At 37.4% G+C, this 17,919-nt stretch overlaps 1 protein-coding gene across 10 annotated transcripts in view; it reads left to right on the forward strand.

The window, feature by feature from the left end:
• RGS7 (regulator of G protein signaling 7) overlaps nt 1-17,919 on the forward strand; it is a 291,703-nt gene that overhangs the window by 263,956 nt on the left and 9,828 nt on the right. For 8 of the 10 annotated variants that reach the window (XR_010883712.1, XM_067293359.1, XM_013943881.2 and 5 more), the window contains 7 exons: nt 402-500; nt 1,243-1,304; nt 2,857-2,967; nt 3,440-3,565; nt 11,507-11,693; nt 15,003-15,092; nt 16,345-16,398. Coding sequence is in view for 8 of the 10 variants with exons in the window: in XM_067293359.1 (XP_067149460.1) it covers nt 402-500; nt 1,243-1,304; nt 2,857-2,967; nt 3,440-3,565; nt 11,507-11,693; nt 15,003-15,092; nt 16,345-16,398 (729 nt within the window). In the remaining 2 variants the exon portion in view is untranslated. The remainder of the gene's footprint in view (nt 1-401; nt 501-1,242; nt 1,305-2,856; nt 2,968-3,439; nt 3,566-11,506; nt 11,694-15,002; nt 15,093-16,344; nt 16,399-17,919) is intronic. The other 2 variants (XR_010883713.1, XM_067293363.1) reach the window with 1 other exon arrangement.

Below are 17,919 nucleotides of genomic sequence, written 5' to 3' on the forward strand. Positions count from 1 at the left end.
TATCAAGCACTAATCACAAATTTGGGAGTCATCCAAATAATCCATTGTGATAGCGTACCTTTAAGGGTGCTATTTCTTCCTTTCCTACCAGCCGTTTCCACTTACTGTAGTAGTTGCCTTTCAGTCAACCCCCATATTTGCTATGCTGTTAATATAAAGACAAAATAAAAGTAGATCCTATTCTGTGGTGTTATGAAACTGGGCCCTTTTGAGAGTCTTTATTTTGCACCATGGTATAGAAGCAGAATTTTATCTGAGTGCATAGTTTATTTACAGTTTCTTTTGAAATAGATGATATGGGCTAGCTTCTTGAGTATGAGTACAAAAACTGTACAATTACTATTGGTATGTATAGAAAGAAATTGTCTGAAAGCAGCTTTTTTTCCATATTTTTTGCACAGTCTGTCTATGGCTTACAAAACGACATTCGAAGTCACAGCCCTACCCACACACCAGTACCAGAGACTAAGCCACCCACAGAAGACGAACTGCACCAAGAGGTCTGAAAAATAACTATAAGCATATACTTTTATGTGAACTTTTTAAGAAAGTAGGTATTAAACCAGAATTATCAGGACTGGGAAGTATATTCAGAACAGATCTATTAAATGTTTAGTGAATGTTTTCCTCATTTCAGGATGTATGGATTTAGGTATGTAATTTCTGTTAAAACTAATGAGACAAACACTGACACTTTTTGTGTCTTGAATTAAACAGTTAAAGGGCTTTAGAAACAGTCTCCTTAGTGGGTTCTTTGTACGGTTAAGCCCGTTAGTCCCTTTAGCAGTAGATAGCTTGCTCACTCTTCCTTTCAACACTTCAGTATGAGTTTTGGGGGCATGGTTACATCTCAGCATATGGATGTATCTGTTCACACATTTACCTGCCATAAATGCTTCATTGATTTCTCCTGAGGTGTTAGAGTTGGGAGAAGGTAAATGTCTGAAGAATTAGCAGCTTTCTTTAAAAATCTAAAAAAAATGCTATTTGGTTTTCTTTTGATGAACCTGTAGGGAAAATGTTAGATTGGCCCCTTTTTTGTCTCTGAAAAATGTTTTCTGGTTGATGGAAAATTCCATTTACTTTAGAATTATAATACTGAAATGTTGTTGTCACTAAGATATACTTCTCTTCTGTGCCTTAGGATAAATAAAGGTTAAATTACAGCCCTAATAAAAAAGTTATGGAAACAGAGTTAAGCAATGAATTACTCGTAACACTCCTTGCTTTCCTTTTGTGCAGATTAAGCACTGGCAAATGCAATTAGACAGACATCGATTAAAAATGTCAAAAGTTGCAGAGAGGTAAGTATATTGTCACATCTTCTGGTTTTTCAATTACACAGATAACTCTTGGGAAAATATCAATATAAAATAGCTGCAAAGAAAGAGAGACAAGGGAGCTCGGGTGTCGCAGAAATAAGTGGTGAGAGTTTACTTTAAGTGTGAGCTATGAAGTTCTTTTATTGATAAGAGAAGGCCCGGATATTCCTTGATACATTTGCTGATAAATCCAAGAGTCACAGAAGGAACCTCTGATAAGTGGTCATGAGTTTCACCTTACAGGAGGCTGAACAGAAATACATCTGGAATTACTGTTTTGGTATTTGAAAAGGGCAATAATACTGATAAAGCAAGGGAGGTGATTAGGAGAGCTGGCTAGGGGAGGAGCTCTGCACTTGAACACAGTGCTTCTGAGCTTCCTTCAGGGCAGCGGATGTAACACTGTTAGGACTTGGTCTCTAAATAGCACCAAAATATGTAAGGAAGGGGCTAGATAACAAACAAAACACCCCTTAGAAGACTAACCACAGCTTACAAAAGGAAGAGAAAAGAATTGCTGTATCTTACACATGAAGAAGCACAGAGGTAAAGTGAAAATTGCAGAAAGTTAAGCTGTATAAGGGCTAGTAAAAGAAATTAAATAGAAATTGTTCTTCATCCCCTCATATATGTGTATGTGCACAGGTGTGTGCTTATATATATGTATGTATGTACTCACACACACACAGGAGCACATATGAATGTATATTTATAAAGAGGACAGGTTAAGAATTTGTGTTTGCTGTACAGTAAGGATGGAATACAGACCGAATACAAATAGGGACCAAAAGGTGAATATGTGTCCTCACTTCTCAATAAGGTTAATGATGTTGATGATGAGGCAAAAAGAGAGATGGAAAGAGAGAATAAGGGTATGGGAGATGGAAATTACCAGAACACAAGCAAATTTTTAAGTGTGTTCAAGTCAGTCAGACCACTTTATGAACACTGAAGACTTTGGAAAAAACTGATGTGGTTTTGAGTAGTGCCATTTGACTGGGAAACAATACAAATATTAACTGTATTTTAAAAGGAGAAATATATAGACCCTACAGCCACAGGGCCAATGACTGTGACTTAAATAGCATGCAGTGTTTTAGAACAGATTTTAAAGGAGATGATCATTAAAACCATAGGGATTTAAAATATGTCCCTTTATAAAAGCAAATGAACATGGAAGAGGATGCTAGATTTAATTCATTAGTGCATTAAGGAGCTCTAAATATTCTTTAATGAAAAGCTATTTAGAGATATTAGAAAAGTCTGTAGTTTATTTCATTTCGGATCTTGATAAGAAAGATCTGAAACACCCTTCCTTCACAAGGCCACAGATTCGGAGACAATTGAATCATTGGCACTCTTAAACTGAGACTTGAGCAAATCTGTTTTAGTCTGAGCTTGTAGGTGACTTCTGAGTGTGTGCACAGCTGGTTACCGTGGTTCAGTTGATGGAAGGTAACTTGTTAGTTGTGGTAACCTGATCAGGTTTCCTTGCTCCGTGACATGACAATGTTTGATGCTTTTGTTTTCTTAGTTTATTAGCTTATACAGAGCAGTATTTGGAATATGATCCTTTTCTCGTGCCCCCTGATCCCTCAAATCCATGGATATCAGATGACACTACTTTCTGGGAGCTGGAGGCGAGGTAAATAATTTTATTTCTTCTTTTGGGGTGAAGTGGTATAACTTAGGCTTTCCTTGAAATATGAAGATTTCAGATAGAGGTATATCTCTGTATATCAGTGTAGTACTGAGGCAGGAGAGCAATGAAGGAAATGTGTATTCTTTTGGTCTTTCCAGTCTTACACTTTTATAGTGTGGGAAGAGATATGGATTAATAAATCTGTGTAAACTGACAAAAAAGGCACCTTTTAAAATCTGGTAACATTTCCCAGTTATAAGTCCTTAATCTTTTACATAAGTGCATGCATATTACCTTTGTACTGCGTAAGTACTGACCATCTGGTTGCTCATCTCTGAATGCTGCACTGATATGAGTGATTGGGAAGATGGAGTATCTGTGGTTGAACTTTGGGACTTAATCTGAATTATAAACACAAAGTATTAGGATACTGAAGTTTTGCTGATTGTGGGTTTTGTTGTTTTTTCTTCTGTAGTAAAGAGCCAGGACAGCAGAGGGTAAAGCGATGGGGGTTTGGCATGGATGAAGCTTTGAAAGACCCTGTGGGAAGAGAGCAGTTTCTTAAATTCCTGGAGTCAGAATTCAGTTCAGAAAACTTAAGGTAAATGTGAGAGAAATAGATTCTAAGATAGTTTTTTGTCTGATACCATTCTTGCTAGTTTTTGACGCCTGCAAAAATTTTCCTATGTCTTGTCCTTCAGAGTCCATTCTCAGATTGCTGCATGTTCCCATGCTCAATCTGAGATAAATTGTTATAGTTAACAGAGATTCGCATGAAGCATATTCTCCCAGTCATGCCCAGCTTTTGGTCAAAGTACTCTTGTAAAAGCTTTCTTCTCAGCTGATTTTTTTACACATCTTTAAAACACTGAGGAACTCAAAGCCTGTTCGATATCATTTATTAAGTTCAATAATATGAAGACAGTAAAATTAAAGAATTTGTTAAAAAAACCTGAGGAATTTAGAAGTAAAAATCACAAATTTTCACTGTTGGTCAGGTTCCTATGGATCTTTGGTCTTTTGAAAATCTCCACCAAGATGTTTAAAAAATTTTGCTACTGATGTGGATCAGGCACAGTAGAAATAGTGTGACATCTATCTCCCAAATTCCTCACTAACGGCATAATGAAAAGATGCTGATGTGTATAAAGCTTACATCAAAAATATATATATGAACAATATTCTTTTTAAGTGAGGGAGAAATATTACCTCATTTAAAAATATATATAATTCATCTAACAGTATGTTTTGTTGTCACTATTCTAAGGAAGCCGTACTACAGTTAGAATCATTCCAGAGGGACTGATAACAACATTTCTGTAGATCAGTCAGACTGTATGAAGTACAAAAGTATGTACAATGTAATTTCCTCTTTTTTCCATCTTCTTGTCAGATGTAATCTATGACACTTTCCACTGACCTCCATCCTAAAGAGTGTAAAATCTTATTTGCATGCATGCTCTAACTGAGAGAAATCCTAAACTCCTTTTTTTCTATGCCAGGTCTCACTCCTAAGCGGTGCAGCATAGCCACGCATAGTAGAGTTATATTTATGTAGCATTTTGCAAGAGGCCTTCAGCATTTTGAGGCATTGATTCCTAAAGGCTGAGTAATGGAACAGACCTCACTGCTGTTATTGAAGGTTGTCAGCAGAGTAGCTGGAGATGGTTTTCTCCAAGTTGCTGGCCACGGTCTTGTTCAAAGGGTGAACTTTGTATCACAGATGTATATTAGACACTCTAGACCTTATGATTTTCCTAGCTGACTTTTTTGCCTTTGCTCCCATTGATATACAGCCTAGCTGTGTGTATATGTTGATAAATGACTTCAGCAGTGACAAGTGTAGATTTGTTTCTCATTAAGAAATTCAAGTAACTGCTAAAATAAAAACTTTTTAATCAGAGTAATACAAAAAAAGGAAAGGTAATTTTTTATTTACAAAACACCCTGGTAGTTCCTTATGCAGAGCAGCTGTTCAAACATGAACCTATTTAGTCTAGTGCATGCTGTGGTTTCTATGCTTTTTTTTTTATTAATTTGTCTCTCTGCCAACTAGACTGTTACCCACATAATCCCTAGCTCTTTCTTCTAATCCTATTTACAACACTAACCACAGGCAGACTGCAAGTGACTGATCCAGAAAAATACCCTAGAGAAATATGTTAAGGAGCTGATTCCTTGACATGCAATCTACTATTCTGTCTCTCTCTCTAGATTCTTATATATATAAAATACAATATCTGAGCAACAGTGAATATGAATTTATAGGCTGTCCCAGAGAAGGATCAGACAGAAGAACAAACTCACACTGCAAGTGTTCTTTCTCTGATGATTAACTGAAGGAAAACTGTCTCACAAGCTCAGAATTATGTTTATGAATTCTCAAATTTTGGGGCAATGAATCCACAGTTAGGCTCACATAGTAAAGTTAGAAGTTTCAGGTTAGAAAGCCTGAATTTGTAAAGCCTGTTACATATGGAAGTCAAAGCATTACCGATCAGTGACAGAAACTGAAAGCTTTTTGGACATGTTGGTTTCAAGCATTTTTGTTAAATAAACCTTAAGTCTAAAAGACCACGTATTTCTTTGCTCGCCAGTTAACCACACTGTGACAGTTTGTTGGTTTTTTTGATTTAACAGCCACCTTGAGAAAAGGATTTATTTCCATCCACATCTTCCCATTGCAACAAAGTAACTTCAAGTCTGTATCTATCACTTCTGGTCCTTTTGCAGGTCTAATCATGATAAAATTTACATCAAGCACCGTCAAACCTATAGCATGGTTGGACCCTGGATTCAAGCTAACAAATACCATACATAGGATACATGAGGAGACTGCAGGCACTACAGAGAGATTCAGTATTAGGTAATTAGAAGTCTTAAAGCTCACGTTAATGAAAGAAATGCTGGAAATATAAAACAACAGATAAAACCTACCAGATACACCATTTCTATTCAAGTGTGATTATCTTATGTAGTTAATATTCCCAGTATTCCTCTTTCATTAACTTGAACTAAGAGCATCTAAGCTGGCCAAGAACCTGATTCTTAGTGGATATGGAGCCTGTCTTAAGAAGCAGAACAGGGATGAAGTCGCTCGAGTCGTGAACTAAGCACTATGCAATGATTAGGAATGCGACCAGGGTTCAACTCCCTCCTCTCTCTCTCTGTGCTCTCTTTCTCTGCCTGTAAATTGGAATTAATCATGTTTCATTCTATCAAGGGTGTTATAAAGGGTAGCAAATGGATAAAACATATCCTTCTACTGGGAGAGGGCGCTGAGGCATCTTACTCTGAATGACCCCAGTGAGTCTTGTCCTGCTTGATCATTTAGTAAAGTCCTCTTGAAAAAGCCTAATAAGGTCTGTAAGTGTGGTAGTTTCATTACAGTATGATTACAATTTGCTAACACCCAGGATGGATGCTGTATTCACCTAACATACGCCATGACTTGTAATCTTCCATTACCGTGCAGCTTTTTTGGAAGGGCTACTTTGTACTCTGTTCACTACAAGAGGACAAATAGCTAAGCAGCACATGATTTGAATAATAGATTTGTAAAATTCCCACTGCCTGATACAAAAACAGTGACCAGTATTTAAAATTCACAAGACTTAAGTTTTAGCATGATCCGGTACTACAGAGCTTGGTCACAAAGCTGTCCAAGCACTCCAAAAGGAATTTTCAAAGAGTGAGATAATGAAATGAATCTTACTGAAATGTGGCATCTGGAGACCTAATTTCTTTCATCTCTAGCAAATCCAAATTCCTCTCTATATCCTTCCTTTGTCTGCATGCTGCAGAATTCTTTGAAAAGCTAGTATTCATATGCTGACTGTATGTTTGTTCCCAAACGGTTATTTTGTAGGAGTTGCAGCCTGTGAAGATCTAAATGGTTTCAGTCCTGCCAATCTGAAAGTCTGTCCAAGTCATTATGCAATTTTGCAGTAGGCGTGACCTCCACGGCAGTGCTCAGGCTGCAAAAGTCTCCTAGGTTAATGAAGGCAGGGCATCTTCTGTGATGGACTTTTGCTGCTGGAACCCTTGCCCCTTCCACTGATCCTCAATTATGAGCTTCCATAATGTGTGGGACAGTTTAGGAAAAAGGGGCTTTGAGTTATGATTGTCTGGGAAAAATAAGAGAGGGACTGAGAAGGTAGCTAGATTTGAGACGTTTTCTCTGGATAAAGTTTCTGTGACCAACCCACTGCAAGCTGAGATTTTGTGAGGTGTTTAGTTTGGACTTGTAAACCAGTTACTGTAAAAATGTTCCACTCTGGAGATACAAGCTTCAAATTATATCTTGTAGAACAAATAAATAAAACCCCCACATTCACTGCTAAAAATTTGCAGTATTGCCTACAAAACATTTCAATCATAGGGCTTAATTTTATGTTCAGCTTAATGGTTCTGGTTATTCATTTCACTACACCATGACAGAGCTTTTATTAGAGGAGAGGGGGCATGATAAAGAGGTTAATTTTTCTTTTTAATCCATCCTGTTTCACTTTTTTTGTTTGTTACTCTTTACTATTGATCATCATTCTTGATGATTTTAAATGCAAGACATTTCTGTCTTCATTGATGGGGGAGAAGGGAGTTCTGCTTGTTATAAGGTATGAAGAACAATTAACTATACTTGATTCTGTTACAAGCCTGAACAGAAGCATTGGTAATGACACTTTCTCACGCAGTATGGACACTGGTAATTTTTATCCCTCACACTGTTGATTGAGCCCCAGATTTTGCTTGCTAATAACTTTGCCAAAATTTAATTCTTGAGACTGAAGTTGCCCATGCTTTTTTCTGCTTCAGTCTCAAGCTTAAACTCCCAGAAATACAGCTATTTCTGCAGATCAGATCGGAAGGAACTAGCTGTAAGATTTAATTGTTTTCTCTGCCATTTTCTTGAAGACCTTTAGCACTATGTCTTGAAGCTTGAAGTTGTATTTGGCAAGAAAGTGGACTCTAGGAGTCTGAGAGTGGTCTTTCCTGCCTCTAGAAAAATGTTAGCTGATTTTCTGCGTAGAGTTTGTTATGGTTTATTGCTGAAAATGCAGACAGGTCTGTCCTCCTTGGAGCTGTTGTATCACAGGCACTGGGCACAAGGAGCATGTAATTCCCACTTCATTTTCTCCACACTCTGCATAAAACCTCACACATTTGTGGAGAATCACTGCAGCCGCTCTCTCACGCTGTGCTAAATTTAACTGATTAGCTTGATCTGGGATCTGCTGATGGCTGCATCTGACATTTAGGTCAGTTAATGGGACAGAAGCTGTGTTGCAGCTGTGATATTTATCTGGCAAGGCCACCCTCACTTTGAAAGTAATCCAGCTGGAAGACATAATCTCCAGATGTCTTGTAACATGTGTCTTACCATAGCATGTGACTGGATGTACGACCATCAGATGCTGTGCACTCTCACTCAGCTCTGCATCTGGCGTGTGACCCAGCATGTGGCAGCCCAAACGCTGGGACGGGGGACGGCAGCCAGCTTTGTGCAGCTGCTCAGGCCCCGTTCGGTGAGACGGCTCTGAGCACCCACCAGGGAGTGTCTCCTGGGCGGACGCAAACTCCCTCGTCGGGGGAGAAGGACATTCATCCAAAGGCAGAGAGACTGAACTCTAGTCACTTCCAGTAACTAGCACTAAGTGTATGTATATTATTGTCCAGGAAATGCAGTTTGGTTCCCCCCCATCCCCTCTCCTGCCCTTGCAGGAGATGCCCTGCAGATGCTCTTTGTGGCACATCACATGCTGCTTTCTACAGGAGTCTTCCCTTGCTTGGTTCACCGCTAATGAGGCAGAGAGCTGTCAAAAGGGACAGGGAGCTCTTTTTGATTTGAGGCCCTGCACTGAGGTCTTGGAGACTTGAACTTCATTGTGCTGTTGGTTGCCATGCGATACTTGGAAAAGTTATTTTTGAAAATGCAAGAAGTGGCAGTCCAATTTTGTCATTTCCTAACTTGTGCATATTTGACTTTAACTCTTCTGTGGGAGGAGGGCATACATTTTGTCTTGAAAGCTCAATAAGTAGATTAAAATGTTAAAATGTGTGTTGGCTGTGAAGTAAGCTCTCTAGACGTAACATACTGCAGAAATCAGCATTTTCTTCCTACTTTTAAAGAGGTTTCTATATTTGAAGCCTCACAATTTCCATAGGGGTTTTGAATGCTAATGTTAGAAGAGTAAAATAAAATTAATCTATTGAAGAGCTTGTGTTCAGCCTATAAGCATGTGTCTATACAGCCTTCCTATTGCAAGCTGGAAGCTGCATGTTTCCTCAAAGAAGTTCAGTTTATTTTCCATCTATTTCCCCATAATTGAGCATAACCTACTATATAGAAACAGTTTACTTGCAAAAGAAAATAGCATCCTAAGGCATATTTGTGGTGTCTTCCAGAAATATTGGCAGTGATATAAAGGAGCAAACAAGAATGTGACAGCTTTGAGCTAGATCCTCAGGATGTCTGCAGGGTGATAGAAAACATGTATTTACAAAGAACATCCTTCCCTCTCATTTTTATGTTCCTTACCTGACTTCTATACACATGAATAATCAGCCAGTCCCAGAGGATGCATCTGAAAGGGTTGGCACTGCAGGATATACACTTTTAAATGCAAATATCAAAAGCAGCTTAAGGAAACCAAAGTAGGTTGCCCAAATTTGACAGCATAAACTGAATTAGAGTTTGTGAGCTGTGCAGTTTTTAAACTTGAGTTATAAGCCCTCTATTGTTGCTGCATAGCTATCAGATTCTCAAAGTAAGTCACTAGGCTCTGTGTAGATCAATGTTCACATTGCAGTTCAGAGATAAGTGACGCTACCTCAGAATTTTTGAAACTGGAGTTCTTGTGTTGGCACAGACTCCCTGTGTGACCTTGGAGGAATGACTGTACATTATTAATGTATTTGCAAAACTGAGACAATATTACTTCTTTGTCTCCTGGAAAATTTTAAGGGACCTACAGACAAAAAAGCTATTCTTAGATACTGTGGAAATTGGAGGGTGTAGAAATACCTGAAATAGTCATCTCAGTAGAGTGAAGCTGACTGCAGTGGCTTGTGAGTGATGAGAAGATACACTGAATAGTCAGATCCAGTGCCTCTGGAAAATGGGAATAGAGCATCTTTCCAAAAAAAGAGGAATGAGGTGAGAGCATAGGAGGAGCCCACAAAGAGAGCACAGGCTCCTTCCACCTCTGCTATAGGAGTTTCAAAACAAGATTGTGAGAGACTAATTACTTCGCAGAAGGTAAATCATCTGATGTGAAGAACTGCTTATAAGATTAATGCTGTAAAGTTTTCTTTGCTATGTTTTATTAGCCTCTCAGGAAAGCTGTTGCAATAACTATATTAGAATTTGGACTTAGGGCAGTATCATTTTGCATTCTTGAGGGAAATGAGTTCAGTTCCCATGTTCCTCTTTCCTATCCCACCCCTGTTTAACTGAGCTAAAGAGAGCTCAGTTTGATCTCAAAGTGTAAGCAGTTAAACCACAATTTAAAGGTGTATCCAAATTATTTGGCAGCCTTGTAAAATCTGACTTGTGTCACAGCTAATTCACTTCAAAGTTCAGCTCATCTATTTCATAGGATCAGCCCTGTCAAAACAATACTGAAAAGTTGTGATGGTGAATATTGGTTATTTAATACCATAAAAGTCATACTGTAGTGGAGCTCTTGGAGAAAAAAAGACTATTTATGGTCTACACCTTGTCTCAGTGTAGGACTCCTAGCTGAATTTAGAGTTGTGTTGTGCAGTCTGAAAGTTTGGTACACCCATAACAGAGATAACCGTACAGAGACCATAATAGCAAATGACAATTGAATAGCTGAGCTTATAGCTTATAGACCTTTTTAATGATCCTCTTCCAGATTGAGTGAGAAGTATCCCATGAACCAGCCTGCACTGTATGTATCTGCCTGATGTTTGTTTGCTCTGCAGCAGAAGAGAGAGAGAGCATGGGAACTTCCATTCGGCATTTCCTTAGTAAAAGTACTTATAGAAATGCAATGCTAAAGAAAGAAATGAAATATCAGTGAGCAAAGGAAATGCTTTTCCAGCATGAATTGTGGAATAATAGTCACAAAATTACAGTTACAGTTATACAGTGATAGTTTAGCAGGATTCAGAGAGATGTCTGTAGATAATAAGAACAAAAGTTCTTAGCTTTTGAAGGAATATCAAAAAGCAGTAGGTTTATAAGCAATATAAGAAATTGTGGCTCAGATGAAAAGAAATCTCAGTTTAATTCTGGTTGAATAGAAACCTTCCTGTAAGTGAGTTAGCCATACATAGATAATGAAGGATTTCTTACTCATCTCATGAAGACTCTTGTAATGGTAGCTATTTAAGATAGATGGATTACCTGAAACAGTACACCAAAATCCTGATCTCAACATAAAATTATGGATTTTGCTCATTTTAGCATGTTTGAGATGAAATCTTCACAGTTACTTTATCTTTTTAAGAGCAGAGGACTGCTTCATTAATAATTAAACTGAATTGGAATTCAAGATGCTGTATTGTGCCATAGGTTCTGGTTAGCAGTAGAAGACCTGAAGAAGAGGCCTATTCGTGAAGTTCCTGCTCGTGTCCAGGAAATCTGGCAAGAATTTCTTGCTCCGGGTGCACCCAGTGCCATCAATCTAGATTCAAAAAGTTATGACAAAACAACACAGAACGTAAAGGACCCTGGAAGATACACGTTTGAAGATGCTCAGGTCAGTTTGCAATCTTCTTTAGGGGCGTCTGAAATAGAATATTGGCTAGTAGAATGTATATACTGACATAAGATATATTGGGAATGAAGTGATAAAGATCTGTTTCCTAAAATGCAATTCCAGCAATGCAAATGGGCAACATTTCTTTCTTTCATGAGGCCTGTGGTTTACTACAGCTCTTCATGAAACTTCTCTGCTTGGTATAGAGGCTTCAAGTTGGCTTCAAATAGAGCCAAGTGCATAATGCAATAAAAATGATATTTTCATGTTCCTGTTTTCTTAATCCTTTTGCATTAAGAAATAAGCTTAATCCAGTTGCATTAAGAAAAAAGCTTCCTTTCCACATGAGTTTCTGGTTCTCAAGATCTGCCTCTGAAGGACTCAATATCTGCTCTCTCAATGCATGTTCAAAACTCTTGTTATCATTTATAGGAGTCATAGGTTCTCACCGTGGACAGAGTATGACTCGTGAGAAATAACATTTTGTAGAGGCTTGTGCTGAAGTGTCATGTTCCATGGATGATGTACTTTTTAAATCTTATTAAAGTACTATCTACAGAACATCAGGCAAGGATTCTAAGAGTACTTTTCCATGAAAAGTATTACAGGAGTAAAGAACAGTCTCTAAATGGCTTATGATGCTCTTTGGGGACTGATGGAGTCATATCTTGAATACTGTAATGAAAAGATTTGGTCAGATCTAGGGTTGTAGAAATACTTTATTTTTTGAATTTGGAAGCAAAAGTTAAAAAATAAAAGGGGAAAATAAAAATCTCATTTTTCCTTAGAAGTAAAAAGAAAAACAAGTACTTCTATATTAAATGGGACATTTCATGTGACTTGTAACTAAATATTTCATCTTTGCAGACTTCAGGGAAAAGCAATAGAAAGAACTGGATCCACAGTAAAAGTAGAACTGGTACCATCCTCCTCCATTTTTATCAGCAGCCCAGTGATGAAAATTTAATTATTAATGCAAAGTAAAATTGTGTCAAAAGGAGAGATTGAGATCATATCCCTGCAGAATTTTCTACAGCTTGATTATTAGGACGTCATCTCGGGAGTCAGGAGATGCAGCTTCAAATCCTGTGAAGCAGAGAAGGGAATAAAATCTGGGCTTCCTGCCTTTTGGGAAAGTGCCTCGACCCTAGATAGGAGGGAGAATAATTCTACCACCTTTAGAAAGAAAGGAAAAAGAAAATTCCTGTGCTCTCATTTTGCTATTATGAGAACAGCAAAATGTGATGCAGCAATAAAGTTTTCATGAGACACTATATTATACACACTGTTTTGTAGTACTCTGCATTAAGCCAAATATGCATTTTTTTCTTGCATCTGCTGAGCCACACTGGAGATTTAAGAATGCAGTGCACATCAAAGAAAGGCATAAATTGCACAAATAAATACTCCATCAGTATAAAAGATCTGAAAGAAAACACATCTTCACAGCTGAGTTAGTAAAGGAAAATTAAATTCTTTGGCAGTACCCAGATTTTGTTTTGTAAAAATAGATCTAAAATTTCAACACCGTTTTACTTCTAGATCCCTTTATGCGAGCTGGACTTTTTTCTCCTGTCAGACCTCTGCTTATTTGATCCAGTTCAGCATACAATTTCACCCTGGAAGCCTCCATTCCTCAGAGGAAACAGGGCAGACCGTACCTGCCATGTTCTGAATCAGATGCTTTAGGACCTTTACACTGTGTCCTACCTAAAGTGGCAGGGTTTTGTCGGGAGCGGAGCTCTGCCTTTCAAACAGGCTCTTACTGGTCTGCCAGTTTGGAAAGGGACAACTTAAAAGCATTTTTAGAGTCAGCAAATGACTTACTTTTGGTTTAAAAAGCTTTGAAAAGGTTTTTTTTTTTTGGATTTGATGGGTGGCATCATGGAACTCCATATCAAATGAGAGTGATACATAAGTAAAAATAGCGTTTTTATTAACTCACATCCAGCTTCAACTCCTTATTCTACATTAGCAATTCTAATACATTGCAGCTTAATTTATCCTCATTTTTACAGATTTTTTTTTTTTTTTTGCGCAGATATAGCATCTCAATGCCCAACAACATTGATAGGAACACAGTCCTTTTTGCTGTCTTGGCTGAATTGGCTGCTCTCATAGAAACTGAATGGAATAAAAGCTCCCCAGCTTCAATTCTATATATACACCAGAATTTCTCTGTTTAGTTTAGAAAGTACAGTGCAGTGCACTTAGAAAATCTGGAGAATGATTCTAATATAACACTGATTAAAAATCAGCTTTAATTTTATTTTGCCATAATTTTCATCAAAGGTGCTTTTTTCTATTCACTGGTCTTATGCAGTATCAAGTTTAGAAACAGTATTTACTTTAAAGTTTATTTGCTGTTTCAGGGTTGCTGTGCTATAAGTTTCCTGTACTAGAAGGTAGGGTTCACGTCCAAAGGAAAACACAAATAACAAAATTCAGTGGAATTTTTATAATATTTTAATGGGAGTATTTCCTATTCAGATTGCTTTTTCTAAAAATTCCTCTTCTAACATTATAACCAGAACCAGAATTATAAATCATAAATACCCTACATTATAGATTTTTAGTTTCTTCAATATTGCAGAGATGAGAATGTTCCAAAAAGAAAAGCTCTACATCATTTATTTTCTGGATCAGGGTTTACAAATTTTCCTGTGCTTCTGAAGAATAAATATCTTGGAAATTAGATTAACCTGAAACTGTTCTTCAATTTGCATATGTATTTTCCTTTTTATATTGTCAGCTGGATAGCAGAACAAACATCTGTCAAATAATGTTTTCAAGAGTAGCCATGGCAGGGCACATCCTCCCTAACTTAAACACTTCTCTGCAGTGCTGAATTAGAAGCTTAGGACCTTTCTCCAGCTTATGAAGTAAGAAAACCATCTCCAGAAAATAATTCACAAAATCTGATGAAGAAGGAAGGATCCAGGGCTCCAGATTTAGTCTCTTAACTGACTAATCTTGAAGCTGATCCTTAAGGTAGAAATGTTTCAATTACAAGAACTCTGTTGTAAATTCTTAGCAAAATAATTCTAGGGTGAAAATAGGGGCTATAAATTAAAGAAAGATGTGCTGTGTTCTTTATACATAATAGATAGGTGGAATTTTTGCTTTAAGAATAGAAAGCAACTCAGCCTTACCTGCTGAACAGCAACCTGCTATCTGATAATAAGACTTCCTATTATCCATTTGAAATAGTGCTAGCTGGTATCATTATACAATTAAAAATACGTGACTGCACCCCATTTTCAGTATGTCTTCTTTTATGAGAATAACCGCATCTTCTTTCCCTTTCAGGAGCACATTTACAAACTGATGAAAAGTGATTCTTATCCTCGTTTTATACGATCCAGTGCCTACCAGGAGCTGCTACAGGCCAAGAAAAAGGTATTGGTCCATCTTGCCTTTGTCTTGCCACTGTGCAAAGCGGTGGTTATGTTTGCAACAATACTCAGTCTTCTCTCCCCTGTGCCAGTGCAACTGGATATCTGGTAGGTGACCAGCTTGGCGTGTTTGGAGGGTCACATACACACAGGAATTCAATATACATATACATGTATATATCCTGCATGCGGGCATGTTTTAATAAGTTAATCTAGCAAAACTTATTTTTATTTTTACATCTCATATTGTACTGTTTTCTCTGTTATGAAGCACCTTAAATTGAAAAGTGCTTTACAAATACATTAAAAAATAAAATAAAATCCCAGAAGAATAGTCTTTCATGTTTGGAAGTTTGCTTATGTAATAATTGTTGTTCTCGTTATTTCCACTTACGAAAGCTACAGAATGTGTTTAGAAACAATCATCTCATTCATATGAATAACTTCTAATTTCAGCTGTAAAAATAGGGCTTACTTCCATTTCTTTCCCTATTATTACATGAATAGTTTTGATTAGTCTAGGAATCTAATTTGAAAGAGAGATCACGTCACACTTCTGCAAACGAAGGCTCGTATCTTCATATGTAATATTTGCTTAAAAAGTCCAGTCATGGGAGGACTTCTGAACAGACACAGGCCAGATTATGTGGAGCAGCTTGTACAATGCAGATTTCTATAACGAAAAGTTTTCTATTAGTGGACTCTAAATAGTGATCTCCTAGAATCAGTTTGAAGCTCTGTGTCTGCAAAATCAGGGCCCTGCTTATTGCCAGCATAAGGTAGTTTTTAACACCATAGCATTCTATTGTTTATAATGACAACCTAAAATTATATGAAAGTACTGTGTGATTTTGTTTTTTGTTCAAACATTGATTTCTGAAGATCCAATATAGAGAGAGATGTTGAAAATGCCAGAAAGCTACAACTGTCCGTGTGAAGTCCTTGAGTTTGTGAATGTCAGTTCATTAACACAAGATGTGCACTTCATTATTTCTTTTTATTTTCAGTTTTTCTTTTTAAATCAAACCAGTTGATCCCCATGAAAAATGATTTTTGTCAAATACTATACCCGTTTTGCCCATCCACTGTTTAGCAAAGTCCCATTACAGCTTCATACCTGTGTTTGCTTCCTGATTTATACAGACTTTGTTTTGCAGTCCATTATTTCATCGTTCCTTCTTTTCTACTCCATTTTTTTCTCGCTTTTCTTTCCCCCCCCTTTTTTCTTTTTCTTTCTTTTTTATTTTAAATTTAAGTTGGAAAACACACTGGATCGTCGAACATCTTTTGAGAAATTCACACGCAATGTGGTAAGTTCGTTGCCTTGGAAGACTAGTAAACCTGATGGAACATCCTTCTCCCCCCCTCACCAATCCCTCCTTTCCCTTTTTGCTTCTCTAACATGACAGTTAAAATTGTATTTATACCAGTTTGTGACTTTGCCTAGGAATGACAGTTTTGTAATATGCTTTCATTACAACTCCTTCTCCCTAGTCCCTTCCCCACTGACCTCAGTAGTCACCCATGGAGGAAGGGACCTTTAGGAGCCATGCTTTTTGCATTAAGAAGCATGGAATGATCCACTCTCCATTTTTTTAAATGGTAGTAAAGAATTTGTGAAAACCTGGTTGATGTTGTTCCTTTTTCTGGTGCCTCCCAAAATACTAAGTTCGATACAGTTTGAATACACTGGCTTTCCTTCCTGTCTCCTGTTTATTTTACTGGAAAAGAGTTTGTCCCATTTTTATAATTGGGCACAGGGAAAACTAAACTATAATAATATCCCCATCTTCCTTAATGTCTAGCACAGCTTCTTCAGGACCGAACAATCCATGTTGATGATGCACAGGGGTTTGACTGGGATTTCATTTGGATAACAGACTACAAAAACTGATTAAAAAATATTTTTTTTGAGAGAGAGATTTCACTGAGGTGAAAAAATGAACGCTGGCAAATTTCCTATGGGCATTTTCTTGCCACCAGCTGAAAGAGCTGCTGCTTTCCTGATGTGGGGGATTCTTTTTACTTATCCAGTGTCTTGGGATTTTTTTTTTTTTTAACATTGTGAAAGTTCAAACTAAAGCATTCAACACATTTATTTTTGTAGGGCAGAAACATCCCTATTTTCCCATGCCATAAAAACTGTACACCAACACTGAGAGCGAGCACTAACCTGTTATGAAAAGAGGTAGAAAGATCTTGGATTATACTCAAGTTTGTCTGCATTGTCCGTTGAATTGTGCAGTTGACGCTGCTGTGTGTGTGTGTGTGTTTGTGGCTTTGTCTGTGACCTGGTTAGTGGAGCTGTGTGCGTTGAAATAAAAAATATTTCAGTGGAGCTTTCAGCAAAGATCATGGTTTTTGTTTTTTTAGTTTCTAGAGCGGGAGAAGCAGTTCTCAGAAACTGCCTCCTGTGTAATGAGGCTCAAGAATTTTTCCTCAAGCATTTTAAAAGCATATACTTTCCAGTAATCACAAAAGAAATGAATGCAGTGAAAGAACAAGGTTTTGTGAGGCTGTGGGAATATCTCACATGTTAAAACAAAACTGTGGTTCTTTCGCAACTTTCTTATAGGTAAAGGCTTCCTGTAATATGCATCAAGTCTGCTGTTTGTAAATTCAGGAGCGAATTTGGATTCAATGGGACAAACAAAGTCAGTAAAAGACACTAAAAGTATATAAGCAACCACAAAGTAAACTATCCCAGTGTTTGAAACAAAAACCCCTATTTTTTGCATGGTGATGTTGCCATAGCATGTTGCAGTGTGATTTGTGTGTTGTCTGAACAGGTTGATCTATAAAACAACATTATACATGATAATCCTACTTTC

This window comes from Apteryx mantelli, chromosome 3 (genome assembly GCF_036417845.1).
Source record: "Apteryx mantelli isolate bAptMan1 chromosome 3, bAptMan1.hap1, whole genome shotgun sequence".
In the NCBI taxonomy this organism is placed as follows: Eukaryota; Metazoa; Chordata; class Aves; order Apterygiformes; family Apterygidae; genus Apteryx; species Apteryx mantelli.